This window comes from Natator depressus, chromosome 3, assembly GCF_965152275.1.
Source record: "Natator depressus isolate rNatDep1 chromosome 3, rNatDep2.hap1, whole genome shotgun sequence".
NCBI classification, from domain to species: Eukaryota; Metazoa; Chordata; order Testudines; family Cheloniidae; genus Natator; species Natator depressus.
In genome coordinates, this window is record NC_134236.1 from 80,817,525 (window position 1) to 80,830,733 (window position 13,209).

The 13,209-nt window shown below is 40.0% G+C and overlaps 1 protein-coding gene across 6 annotated transcripts in view; it reads right to left on the reverse strand.

Annotated features, from left to right (window-relative positions):
* Positions 1–619: 619 nt before the first annotated feature.
* The window catches only part of HACE1 (HECT domain and ankyrin repeat containing E3 ubiquitin protein ligase 1), an 86,550-nt gene continuing 73,960 nt past the window's right edge, over positions 620–13,209 (reverse strand). For all 6 annotated transcript variants that reach the window (XM_074948163.1, XM_074948166.1, XM_074948164.1 and 3 more), the window contains 4 exons: positions 12,837–12,935; positions 12,494–12,564; positions 2,044–2,157; positions 620–1,544 (listed from right to left, as the gene is read on the reverse strand). In XM_074948163.1, the coding sequence (XP_074804264.1) occupies positions 1,442–1,544; positions 2,044–2,157; positions 12,494–12,564; positions 12,837–12,935 (387 nt within the window). In that variant the 3' untranslated portion in view covers positions 620–1,441. The remainder of the gene's footprint in view (positions 1,545–2,043; positions 2,158–12,493; positions 12,565–12,836; positions 12,936–13,209) is intronic.

A 13,209-nucleotide genomic window follows, 5' to 3' on the forward strand; every position in this document is an offset into this window, starting at 1 on the left:
TGAGAAGTAAATGTTTGACAGAAATTGCTTAGTCATTACAAACCAAAAGCACTTGCAAGTTAAACCCCTGACATAAGCAAAAAAATCCCAGGTTAGCTAGAAAAGGCAAAAAGTACAATTTTGTAGGGAGTAATGCTTATTTTACAGAAGGAAAAGAAGATGGCAGTAACACTATTCAAAAGTCTTATGGTGTAGGACTTCATGTACAACCAGGGAAAAAACTTTTATCAAGATGAATGAACTGAGCTTGTGTGTAGGTGGGTTGCCCTCTATACAAGCATCTTAGGGGAAAAAATCTCAAGACAGGAGAGTCCTCCAATAGTTTAAAGAAGCTTTTTTCAATGTAATGTGAAGTATTACTCAGGAGTGGTATATTTTCTTTGCTAATTCTCTATGAGATGTGGAATAGGATTCTTAGTTATTACAGTCTCCTTGGTATCTCCACACATTCAAGCTTTTTCCTTTGTGTAATGTGAAAGCCTACTCAAAGCAATAGTCTTTGTCAACACAATGAAAGGTATATACTCATGCAAATGATGGTGCAATATGATTGTTCAGACCATTAATATATGAATTTGGTCCAGACAAAAAACAAACACTGGACAGTCACAGATTCTGCTAAAATATTAAAATTTAATTATACCTTTTCCACAGAGGACTATCGCAAGGCATGAGAAAAGGTATTCTTCGAATAAAGAACAGATATACATCTAAAACAATATATATAAGTTCTAAACTGCAAATTGACAACGAATTCACAAATACTTTAATATTTAGTACAATATAGTGTACATATTCATATAGAATATAAATTAGATCTTAATTCCATCCGCCGTTTACTTTTTCAGTGACAATGGTCTAAATTTTTACATTATATACATTAAAATACTAAAATATTAAAAACCTTTTAATATAGGTACAATTCAATAACTGGGAAAATACATTAGATCTGTCATTTTGTACACTATCTAAATCAAACTTTCTATACAGTGTTCTCTGCAAAAATAAATGGCACTTTTACATGCAACAAGACACACAATACAAGTGTGTGTGTTAATGGCATATTATGTGAGTAGGAGGGAAACTATAAAACTCATTCACTCACACAGTTGAGAATCAGAAATAAAATTGGTGGGAAACATTTTGACAAACCCTCTCTTCTTCATGTTATGTTAATGCTAATGAAAGTATACTGCTTTCAATACTAATCTAACATTAAAAAACAAAGAGAGTGTACTATGAAATTTAAGTCATGTAACAGTATCACAGACTTACTTAGACAACATAATGGACAGCAAACAGATCCTTTATTAATTTAAAAAAAAAGTCAGCCTTGTCTCTGGGTCGCAGCATCTAGGCTGCTTTTGTGTTGACAGTTTCCAAAATTACTTCTGCCACTCTGAATTGTGCATCAGTAGTCAGATGAGTTTTCCAGACTTCATTATGCCATTGTGTAACCATAGCTTCCACAGTGTAATGCCACAAGAAGCCTGTTCTTAAGGGTTTCTTTGCTTGGGTATTCAGGTAACTTGAGCATGTTGATACTAAAATAAAAGCATCACCATTAAATAGGAGAAGTAGAAGTAAAAATTTGATTGTTTTGTACTAGGTAATTAACATGAAACTGTCCTCTCAAATATGTATTCAAATCAGAAAACCCTGAAGTTGTCATATTTATGAAAAAACGCACTGCTGCATTGCAGTACCCGTCAGCATTCAAATGTACTGCAAGAAAATAAGTTCCTTGTGGTTTAAAGTAAAAAGCAATACAGTAATTTAGCTTGAAGCGTCCCTTAGTGATATTGTACTGCCTTCCATTAACTACATGGGAGTAGTTAAGGTTTCTCCTTCAAAAATATACCTACTTATGGCTTAACAACCAGTTTTATGTTGGATCGTGGGTATGCTCCAAACTGACCAAAGGTTTTCCTTTTAATTAGGTTGTACAAGAGGGTTGTACCTGAAGTGTAAAACAAATAATGAAAACAATGAAAGAATTCTGCTCAGTTTCTTAATGCATTTAAATGAAGCTATTTAACATACCATGTACTTGATGTTGGTAACAAATTTGGAGTGTATGGCACAGCTGCAATTGTGAAATTCTGCAATCCACTGCCACCCATTATATGGGCAAAGCCACCATGAGGAACCCTGGAACTGAAAGCATCCACCAATTATTAAAACATTAAAAGGGTACTTGGGATCTGAAAAACCAGCACACTGTAGAAATCTTGTATTGCCACGGCTAATGACCACCTGCTAAAAAATGGTTACCGAACTTTCCGCAACTATTGTTCTTCGAGATGTGTTGCACATGTCCATTCCATTAGAGGTGCATGTACAACTCATATACAGTTCTCAGATAATGTTTTCCCCCTCAGCAGTACTCACTGGGGCAGCTCAAGCACCCTCTACGGCCAAGCGCCACTGCATGCCAGTAGAAGAGGACAGTCGCCCCCCAATCCTCCTCAGCTCCTTCTTACTGGATAGATTCTGATAGAGAGAGGAAGGAGGGCGGGTTGTAGAATGGACTGGGCAACACATCTGAAAGAATGACAGTTACAGAAAGGTAGGTAACAGCTTTTTCTTCAAGTGATTGCACATGTTCATTCCATTATAGGTGATTCACAAGCAGATTAACATGGAGGTGGACTTGGAGTCTACCCGATCCCTGTAAAACTGGCATTGTTCCTGGACTGATGGGAAACTGCATAATGCGCAGTAAAAATGAGTACTGATGACCAGGCTGCTGCTTTGCAAATATCTAAATAGGTACTTGCGCTAGAAAAGCTCCTGAAGTTGTATGTTCTCTACTCAAATGAGCCAACAATCTTGGCATGACATTAGCTAACTGGCAGCACAAACAAATACAAGAGAAAATCCTCTGAGTGGAAACTAGCATGCCTTTCACCCTGTCCACAAATCACAACAAATGACTGCATTGAAGTTCTAAAGGATCTGGTGCTATCCAAGAACACGGCTTTCCTCGCACCCAACAAATAAAGCTTCTCCTCATCTGTATGCATGGTGAGGCTTCAGGAAAAACATCAGGCAGTGTATTTGCTAATGTAGAAACTGGAAGCCACCTTGGTCAAGAATTTTGGGTGAGGGTAGAGGTAAATTTTATCCTCATGGAAAATTGTACAAGGATGTTCTGAAACCACGGCTCAAAATTCACCCATTCTCCTTGTTGATGTTATAGGAACCAGAGAAAACACTTTCACAGAGAGGTAGAGTAGGGAGAGCATGTCGCAAGAGGTGCAAAGGGAGGTCCCACTGAGTTTGTTAGTACAGTTGAGATCCCACGGGGGAACAAGCCTTATACTCAAGGGTATAATCTGTTCAACTCTTAGAAATCTGGGCGCTGCCTTGAGAGGTGGGCGGCTGGAGAGCAGTGGCTGTTGGCCGGGCATCAAGCTCTGAAGGCAGCGTCCTGCCAGCAGCAGTGCAGAAGTAAGGGTAGCAGTACTGCAACCCCCACTTCAATAAACTTGCAACTCCCCCCTCCCCTCCCCACAACTCCTTTTTGGGTTAGGACCCCTACAATTACAACAATGTGAAATTTCAGATTTAAATAGCTGAAATAATAAAATTTACAATTTTTAAAATCCTATGACTGTGAAATTGACCAAAATAGACTGTGAATTTGTCCAGACGTCGTGATCATTCATGGTGAGGGGAGAGAGACCTGTGTCGGTGATCTGCCAACTTGTTCTACTCTCCTGGAAGGCAAACAACTCTGAGGTGAATGGAGTTAGTTATGCAGACTTCCCGAAGTAGAACTGCCTCTGGCACAGTTGGGCGGAACATGATTCTTCTTGTCTATTTACATAAAACAGTGTTTAACAGACAAGATATCAACAGATTTTTTTTTTCCCAGAATACGTGGATTAAAGACAGAGAAGGCTAGACAACATGTAGTTTCCTGATGTTTATTCGAGTCCTCAGATTCCCAGTCTTCTCAGATAAGCAGCTACCAGTGCCATTCACTTTGTAAAAAAAGCAAGGGGCTGCTGATATGGCAAATGGATGCTGTCAAGGTTCCTTCCCCACTCTGAACTCTAGGGTACAGATGTGGGGACCTGCATGAAAACCCCCCAAGCTTACTTTTACCAGCTTAGGTTAAAACTTCCCCAAGCTACAAACTATTTTACCTTTTGCCCTTGGACTTATCGCTGCCACCACCGAACGTCTAACAGGGATATAATTTGGAAAGAGTCCGTTTGGAAACGTCTTTCCTCCCAAAATCCTCCCAAACGTTACACCCCCTTTCCTGGGGAAGGTTTGATAAAAATCCTCACCAATTTGCATAGGTGACCACAGACCCAAACCCTTGGATCTTAAGAACAATGAAAAAAAAAATTCAGTTTCTTAAAAGAAGAATTTTAATAGAAGAAAAAGTAAAAAGAATCACCTCTGTAAAATCAGGATGGTAAATACCTTACAGGGTAACCAGATTCAAAACAGAGAATCCCTCTAGGCAAAACCTTAAGTTACAAAAAGACACAAAAACAGAAATAGCCATTCCATTCAGCACAGCTTATTTTCTCAGCCATTTAAAGAAACCAGAATCTAACGCATATCTAGCTAGATTACTTACTAAGTTCTAAGACTCCATTCCTGTTCTGTCCCTGGGAAAAACATCACACAGACAGAGAGAGAGTGAGCGCTTTGTTTCTCCCTCCCCCCAGCTTTTGAAAGTATCTGGTCTCCTCATTGGTCATTTTGGTCAGGTGCCAGCGAGGTTATCCTAGTTTCTTAACCCTTTACAGGTGAAAGGGTTTTTCCTTTGGCCAGGAGGGATTTTAAAGGTGTTTACCCTTCCCTTTATATTTATGACAGATGTACTGTGAATTGGTAATATGTTCCATTTGCTATGAACCCGAGGAACTTGTGGTTGTCTGGACGGATTGCTATATGAAAGTAAGCATCCTTTAAGATGAGAGCAGTGTAGCAATCACCCTTTTCCAGAGAAGGAATAATGTAAATTGGGTGACCGTGCACAACTTTATTTTCTTCAAGTACTTGTTTAACTCTCAAATCTAAAATAGATCTGAGACAACCTTTTGCTTCAGGAATAAGGAAAGAGCAGGAATTAAAAATCCTGCCCTCTGAGGAATAGAGGAACTTCCGTTATTGCTTCCACTAGAAAGAGATTGGTCCTCCTGCTGAAGAACAATCTCATGAGAGTGGTCCGTGAAAAGAGGTGGGGATGTGGAGACAGGAATAAATCCACCATGCGCAGGACCCACTGACCCGATGTGAGTCCTAGCACACAGGAAGTGGGACAGAAGACTGGCAAAGGTATGGGTAGGAACAGATTCATCTGCAAGTACTGGTATGCTGCCCTCAACAAGCCCATCACAATGCATGTTTAGACTGGGCCACTGGTTGAGAGGAACCTGCTGTTGCAGATAACAAGAGGGGTGATGGTAGCTTCCTACAATTCCTGCCCCTTCTCTTGGCAGGTCTGGGGGACAAAGTATAAAGAGCTGATATCTGCAAGCTTGCTGGAGCCAGAATTGCATCCTCTGTTACCTCTGTGTGTAAATTCCAAGGGATTTTAGTGCTACCCTGGAATCTTTTAGTAATGCAGCCCAACATCCTGTCTTTTCAGAAAAGAGGGATAAACCCTCAAATGGCAAATCCTGGATGGCCTGCTGTACTTCAGGAGCAAGACTAGAACAAAGGTGGGCAAACTACAGCCCGCAGGACTCTCCTGCCCAGCCCCTGAGCTCCTGGCCCAGGAGACTACCCCTGGCTCCTCCCCCGCTGTTCCCCTCCCCCACAGCCTCAGCCCACTGCGCCACCAGTGCAATGCTCTGGGCAGCGGGACTGTGAGCTCCTGGGGCAGCGCAGCTGCAGAGCCCGGCCAGACCCGGTGCTCTGTGCTGCACGGCTGCCTGTCCTGGTGCAGCCGCGCCGCCAGCCACTGGTACTCCAGGCAGCGCAGTAAGGGGGCGGGCAGGGGACTGGATAGAGGGCAAGGGAGTTCGGGGGGTGATCAGGGGCCGGACAGGGGTCGAGGCGGTCAGAGGGCGGGGAACAGGGGGGTTGAATGCAGTCAGGGGTCAGGGAGAAGGGGTGGTTGGATGGGGTAGGGGTGTTAGGGGGGCAGTCCCAGGTGGGCCCTCCATACAATTTCAAAAACCCGATGGGGCCCTCAGGCCAAAAAGTTTGCCCGCCCCTGGACTAGAAAATTACAGCCACGAACACCTCTTCATAGAAATAGCAAATGCCATGAAACGAGTCTGGTGCATCCGAACTGTCACAAGCTTACCTTTCGCTACCATGAGAGTGAACTCCTGCCTGGAGTCCTCTGGTAGCCTGTTCTTAAACTTCATGATATTTTCCCATAGGGTGAAGTCATAGCACAGTGATAGACCTCAGTGGTACAAGAGCCAAATTAGCATTCAACATTATCCAAAAGAGCCACAGGTAGCGTGAATTCATTTTTTCATTTACTACAGAACTACATATTCATATTTAAACAGTATAGCAGGGGAAATATTTAGTTTCTATTGGGGTGTCGAATAATCAGTTAACTCATGTGATTAACTCGTAAAAAGTAATCACGATTAAAAAAAGTAATAGCAATTAATCAGTTTTAATAGCACTGTTAAACAATACAATAGCAATTTAAATGTATTAAATATTTTGGATGTTTTTTCTACATTTTCAAATATATTAATTTCAATTACAACACAGTATACAAAGTAGAGAGAGTGCTCACTATATAGTATTTTTATTACAAATATTTGCACTGTAAAAACAAGAAATAGTATTTTTCAATTCACATCATACAAGTACCATAGTACAATCTCTTTATAGTGAAAGTGCAACTTACAAATGTAGATTTTTTTTGTTACATTCCTGCAGTCAAAAACAAAACAATGTAAAACTTTAGAGCCTACAAATCCGCTCAGTCCTACTTCTTGTTCAGCCAATTGCTAAGACAAACAAGTTTGTTCACATTTACGGGAGATAATGCTGCCCGCTTCTTATTTACATGCTTCCATGCAGATGATGATCATTAAAAAAATAATGCATTAATTAAATTTGTGGCTGAACTCCTTGGGGGAGAACTGCATGTCTCCTACTCTGTTTTACCCGCATTCTGCCATTTATTTCATGTTACAGCAGTCTTGCACGATGAGCCAGCACATGTTGTTTGCTTTAAAAACACTTTCACTGCAGATCTGACAAAACGCAAAGAAGATACCAATGTGAGGTTTCTAAAGATAGCTACAGCACTCAACCCAAGGTTTAAGAATCTGAAGGGCCTTCCAAAATCCAAGCGGGACAAGATGTAGAGCATGCTTTCAGAAGTCTTAAAACAGCAACATTCCGATACAGAAACTACAAAACCTGAACCACCAAAAAAGAATATCAACCTTCTGCTGGTGGCATCTGATTCAGATGAAAATGAATATTGTCGGACCACACTGCTTTGGATTGTTATCGAGCAGATCATCATCATCAGCACGGACACGTCCTCTGGAATGGTTGTTGAAGCATGAAGGGACATATGAAACTTTAAGGCATCTAGCACACAAATATCTTGTGATGCCAGCTACAAAAATGCCATATGAATGCCTGTTCTCACCTTCAGGTGATATTGTAAACAAGAAGCAGGTGGCATTATCTCCCGCAAAGGTAAACAAACTTGTTTGTCTAAGTCATTGGCTGAACAAGAAATAGAACTGAGTGGACTTATAGGCTCTCAAGTTTTATTTTTGAATGCAGTTATTTTTTGTACATAATTCTACATTTGTAAGTTCAACTTGCATGATAGAGATTGCACTACAGTACTTGTATTAGGTGAATTGAAAAATATTACTACTTTTGTTTTTTACAGTGCAAATATTTGTAATAAAAAATATAAACTGAGCACTATACACTTTGTATTGGTGTTGTAATTGAAGTCAATATTTTTGAAAATGTAGAAAATATCCCAAACTATTTAAATAAATAGTATTCTATTATTAACAGTATGATTAATCGCAATTATTTTTTTAATCGCTTGACAGACTAAGTTTTTATATATATTATTCTCACAACAAAATGATGAATCAAGTATTATTTTATCAAATACAACTGGCTAACAACACAATAAAAGCTTCCTGATTGGTTAATACGTTAGAATGGTTAATAATTAAATCACAGTGTTTTAATATGTGCTGCAAAGAGCCAAAGGAGAGACATTAAAGAGCCACAGTCGGAGTGTCACTGTCATAGCATCTTAGGAGAGCCTGCTGGTAAGCAATTCTTAGTTGTAGACCTCCTGTTGAATAAAGTTATTACTCACTCCTTGGCATTGATGCTTGGTGACCCTGCCTCTTGTGCTTATTAGCTGCTGTCACCACCAACACCTAGTGGCAAGTGAGGGTTGAAGCCCTTAGAAGGGGTGGAGCATCTCCCTTCTGCCCATTTTATCATAGGTGAGAGGAAAGAAGGGAATCTGCCAAAGCATTTTATCCAGTTCCAGAAGGGCTTCATTAAATCAGCAGTGCAACTCTGGAGGGTCCAGCAAACGGTAAAATGTCCAGTTTGTGGAATTTCTCATGGACCTCTTCCACGTGAAGGTCTAAAACAGAGGGCACCTTTTTAAGCAGTTCTTGGTGAGCCTTGTGATACTCTGGTGGCAGCGAATCACTCACCCATCTCTACAGCCTCATTTGGTGATGAGGAAGATGATGCACCAGGATGCAGAGACAATGGCTGGTCTGCCTCTTGCAGGGGAGGAGCTCTCAGACTTCCAGTTGCTCAGTACCTGTACAGGTACTAGGCCTCCAAGACTGTTGCCTGTGCTGCCAATTATCTCAGTGCATCCTTGAGGAAGTCAACTCAGATGGGTGAGGAAAGGTCCTAGCAGAGGGAGGGACACCCCACGGTGTCCAGAGCGATCACTGGTATAGGGTGAGGGGGTGGATCCCATGGTTGACAGACCATTGTCACTTGCAACGTGCCTATTATTGAGACTGCCTTGACTTCCATGGATCCCAGGGCTCTGGTATGGGACACAAAAGATCCCACTTCCAAATCTGACAAAGATGACTCAGTCCTGTAATAACGGTGGAGCAGAATCATTGTGCACTGGAGACAGTTAAGCTGAACCCAGAAATGGTGATACCGGGGATATTAATGGTGGCATGCACCTGGAGTGTACTGGCCTCCTAGGTATCAGGAGCGGCACTGGCATCACAGACTCTTGCAGAGGTGGCATAGAGACATCAGAAGCAGCTGGAACACTTCCTACACTGCCAGGGACACCGGTACCAGAGGGTTAAGTAATTCTTTTGCAGTAGCATACACTTCCAGCATCCTCAGTACCGGGACTGGGTCTGAAACAAATTTCAGGGGTTGGCCTCGACAGACCTGACACTGGCTCTGGAGTTGATTAGCCTCGTTTTGCAGCAGTGGAGCACTCAGGGGAATGTTTGCCTTCAAAGTCCGTCTCACAAATCTTTCTTTTACCTGACCTCAGTACCAAGATCTTACTGGATAAGGTACCATGTCATTGGCAGATGTGTCTCTCTCTTCTTCGGTACTGTCGATACAGAACATGGTGCCAAAGGTGGCTTGGGAGGCACACACTGCACTGATGGTCTAAGAATGTTCTGAACCCAATGGCTCTGATGAAGGGTGAAGTGCCATCCTCATAAAGAGACAGTTAAGTCTCGCTGCTCTATCTTTTTGAGTAAGGCTTAAATTCTGAGCAAATGTGTTACTTGTCACTGACATGGGACTCCCCCAGACACTTTTGGCAGCTGGGGTGTGGGTCACTGACTGGCATCAGTCTGACACATGACCGGCAAGACTTGAACCCTGGAGAGCAAGGCATGACTTCAGTACCGAAAATCAAATTTGGTCCAAAAGGGACCTAACAACTGAAACCTAACTATGTATTATAGCTCACTAACTAACTAAGTACTAAATGGAAAAGACTATATACAGAGAGTGAGGGAACTAAACTTGCGATAGGAAGACTGGAAGTGCTCCAACCACTGTCACTGGCTGTAAGAAGGAACTGAGGGTTGATGAGGGGCAGTTCCAGCCTCTTATATTGGCACGCAGCAGTAGAGGGTGCTCGAGCCACCCTAACAGGTACCTCTGAGGAGAAAAGTTCTCTGACAACTGTGCACAAGGCACACACATACCTACAGTGGAACGGACATGTGCAATCACTCAAGGAAGAATGGTTGTTAGCAATAGGTCCCACTCTTCACCAATAGCGAAAATCTCTGCCTCATTCATGTTTTCTGTAATGCTGTTGAAAATGGGAGTGTCCCATTTATGATAGCTGTTAAATTGTTTAAACACTAGATAAGAGGGGCAAGCATGTGTTTGAGGAACTCACCCATTGTTAGCACTTGATGATTTTCCTTTATATATATAAACCTGTTGTCTTTATAGTTGAAGAAACATCAGTTAAAAAACTACCCTTCCATTATAAAAAGTAAGTTAATCTACCAAATATTCTTGACATGTCTTTTCCAGAGCTTTGGCTTTAAGAGTCAAGACTTAACAGTGTGGTATTTCTCATAGTAAAGCCAGTATACTAAAGAAAAGTGACTTAATAGAGTAATTACCAATTGTAATATTGTGGAACACTAGGGAAAATATTAACCGAAGAAATACTGTGAGCTTGACTATAAATCCATTCTCACCCCGAATAATGTGGCTCACACTAACCTACAGTATGAGACTCAGCATAGTACCTATACCATTAGAGGCCATCTTTAAAATAGTGGTATAAAAACCTCTTCAATGGTGGGAGTGGGAGGGGTGTTTTGTTTTTTTGTTTTGTATAGTAGTGGTGTTTTCTCTCAGGAGACATGATCCCCCCTCCCATGGTATTCAAAAACAATTTAAAAAAAAAAAAGACAACCAGATAGAGACATAATTCCAAAGGATCCCTCAACCCAAATTCTCAATAATGAAAAGTCACAGTAGTTTCGTAAAAGTTCAACCATTATTTGATATCAACTTAAATTCTTATGTATAAAGTGCACATGAATGTTAAAATATAAATGACATTACTATGAGACCCTCACTTGGAATATTAAAATACTGTTCAGTAAGAGTTGTAGCTAGAATAAAATAATCTGATAAACACAAGGACATTCTTCTAAAGAATCTGAATATGACTTAAAATTCTGGATTTCAGGTACAGTTTTAAAAATATGCTTACAAAATAATGAAAAAACACTGAGTCTTTGCAAGGATTGAATGCGGAAGGAGAATGAAATACCTTCTCAATTCTAGGTGTCAATCTCTCTTTCAAACAGGGTTAAAGCCTACTGGGTGAAGTAGTGGAAGTGGGGAGGGCTTGCATTGCCATGTATGTTTTGTGACTAAAGGATTTTATAGTCTAACAGTAATCCAATTAATGGTACTTCAAAAATATTTAGATGCTAAATATCAGTACTAGCTATCCATATCCAACAGATAACCAATATAAACTATTACCACAATGAGATTTAACAGACAACTTTCTTCTTCCAGTATTTATGGTCACCCATGGATGTATAGACTTGGGCTTACACCTTCTGAAGTAACAAAGTTTCTCAAACAGAACTGTGCTTAGAGCTACAATTCAGAATGGTTACAAGTAAAGATTATAAAAGTATCCACTTGTAATGTGCTTATGGTTGTATCTCTCTAACATGATTTTTCCTCCTGAGAATGATGATCTTTTGCTCTACGAACAGTTAGAGTTCCACATTCAAATACAAAATAAAACTCAGGCCTTCTCATTCATCCAGCTATTATCTACTGATTCTATGGCTTGGCATCTCATGTCAGTATGTCAAAATGATACAAAATAGCTAGCTAGGGATATTCTGAAAGACTAATTTGCTGCAGAATTGTGCTTCACAATATAAACTTTCATTCTGAAAAAAGTTTTAGTCATTTTTATGAAGAAAACCTTTCAGATGTAAACCAAATATAAAGTGGTATTATGATATTAACCTCCTGAGTCTGCAGACTGTCTTCAGCAATAGCTCTCGGGGCATAAACTGTTTCCATTTATTTCAATGGAATCCAAACTTGAAGTTTAACAACTAAAATATAAACATTAAATATGTCCATCCTCATGATTAAGAACAAACATATCCATCACTACTGGATGACCCTGAAGCATATTGGGGAAACTGTTGAGCTAAAGAACTACAAGCTAAAGTTCCTTCAAAAATTTCTACTCACCAGAAATCACAAGCCTGCTCCCACAAATGGAAGGAGAATGCATATCCTCCTCAGTGATAAAACATTAACCGACTCCTGGTGCAAAATCACTTTTCCTCCCATGACTTCCTCCATGTCAAAAGCCCCAAGTTACCTCCCACCCACAGCAAACAGTAGACTCCTAAGTGAGTATTCAGTTAAGAAAAAAAACAGTTCTTGGTCAGGAAATGTGTCTTTCCATTTGCAATCCAGTTGATTCAAGAGTACGAGTAACATATGAAATATAAACAGAAATATTTCTCACCTGCCAGTAACAAATTGTAATAGTAAAACTCGCTCTTCCTGAGTTAGTTCTTCTACAACATCCCAGAACCACTAAATGAAAAATAAGTTTGTTTAATGGAAAATGAAAACTTTTTTTAATTTGGAAAAAAAAAGATAAACAAATAAGGGCACATTTATAAATTTATGGTTTAAATTATGGAAATTAGCTCCGAGTCAGATTCATACCTCATTTTATTATGCGACATTCCCATCTTAAGTGATTTATAGGAATACTTTGGTTAATGTAAGTTTTCATCCAAAAATAGCAAAAACTCTGAAGGATTAAAATACAATATTCTCCATCCATTCAGCTGGGACTTTACCTGAACAACAGGGTCTTCTCTTTCATAGCCACTTGTGTAGTCTGTATTTTTTATCCAATCACTCACATCAATTTCCGGCATACCAGACAGCAACAGCTCCTTCAGGGGAAAAAAAACAAATCTTGATTAGTCTTCTCGACAAACAATTAATTTTGAAGAGTGCAGTTGCCTTAATTAAAGAACAATCCTGAATAAAACCAAGACGCCTTTTCTGTTCCAATTTGCTTTTAATACTTTATTCCTAATAAATAAGATATCAAATCTTATAACACAGGATCCTTGAGTCTCCTACATTTTAAAAAAGACAGGCAAACCTTTGTGTATTATTTAATTCCACCTGCAAGTCAACAGAAGTAGAAATTTAATTACAAGC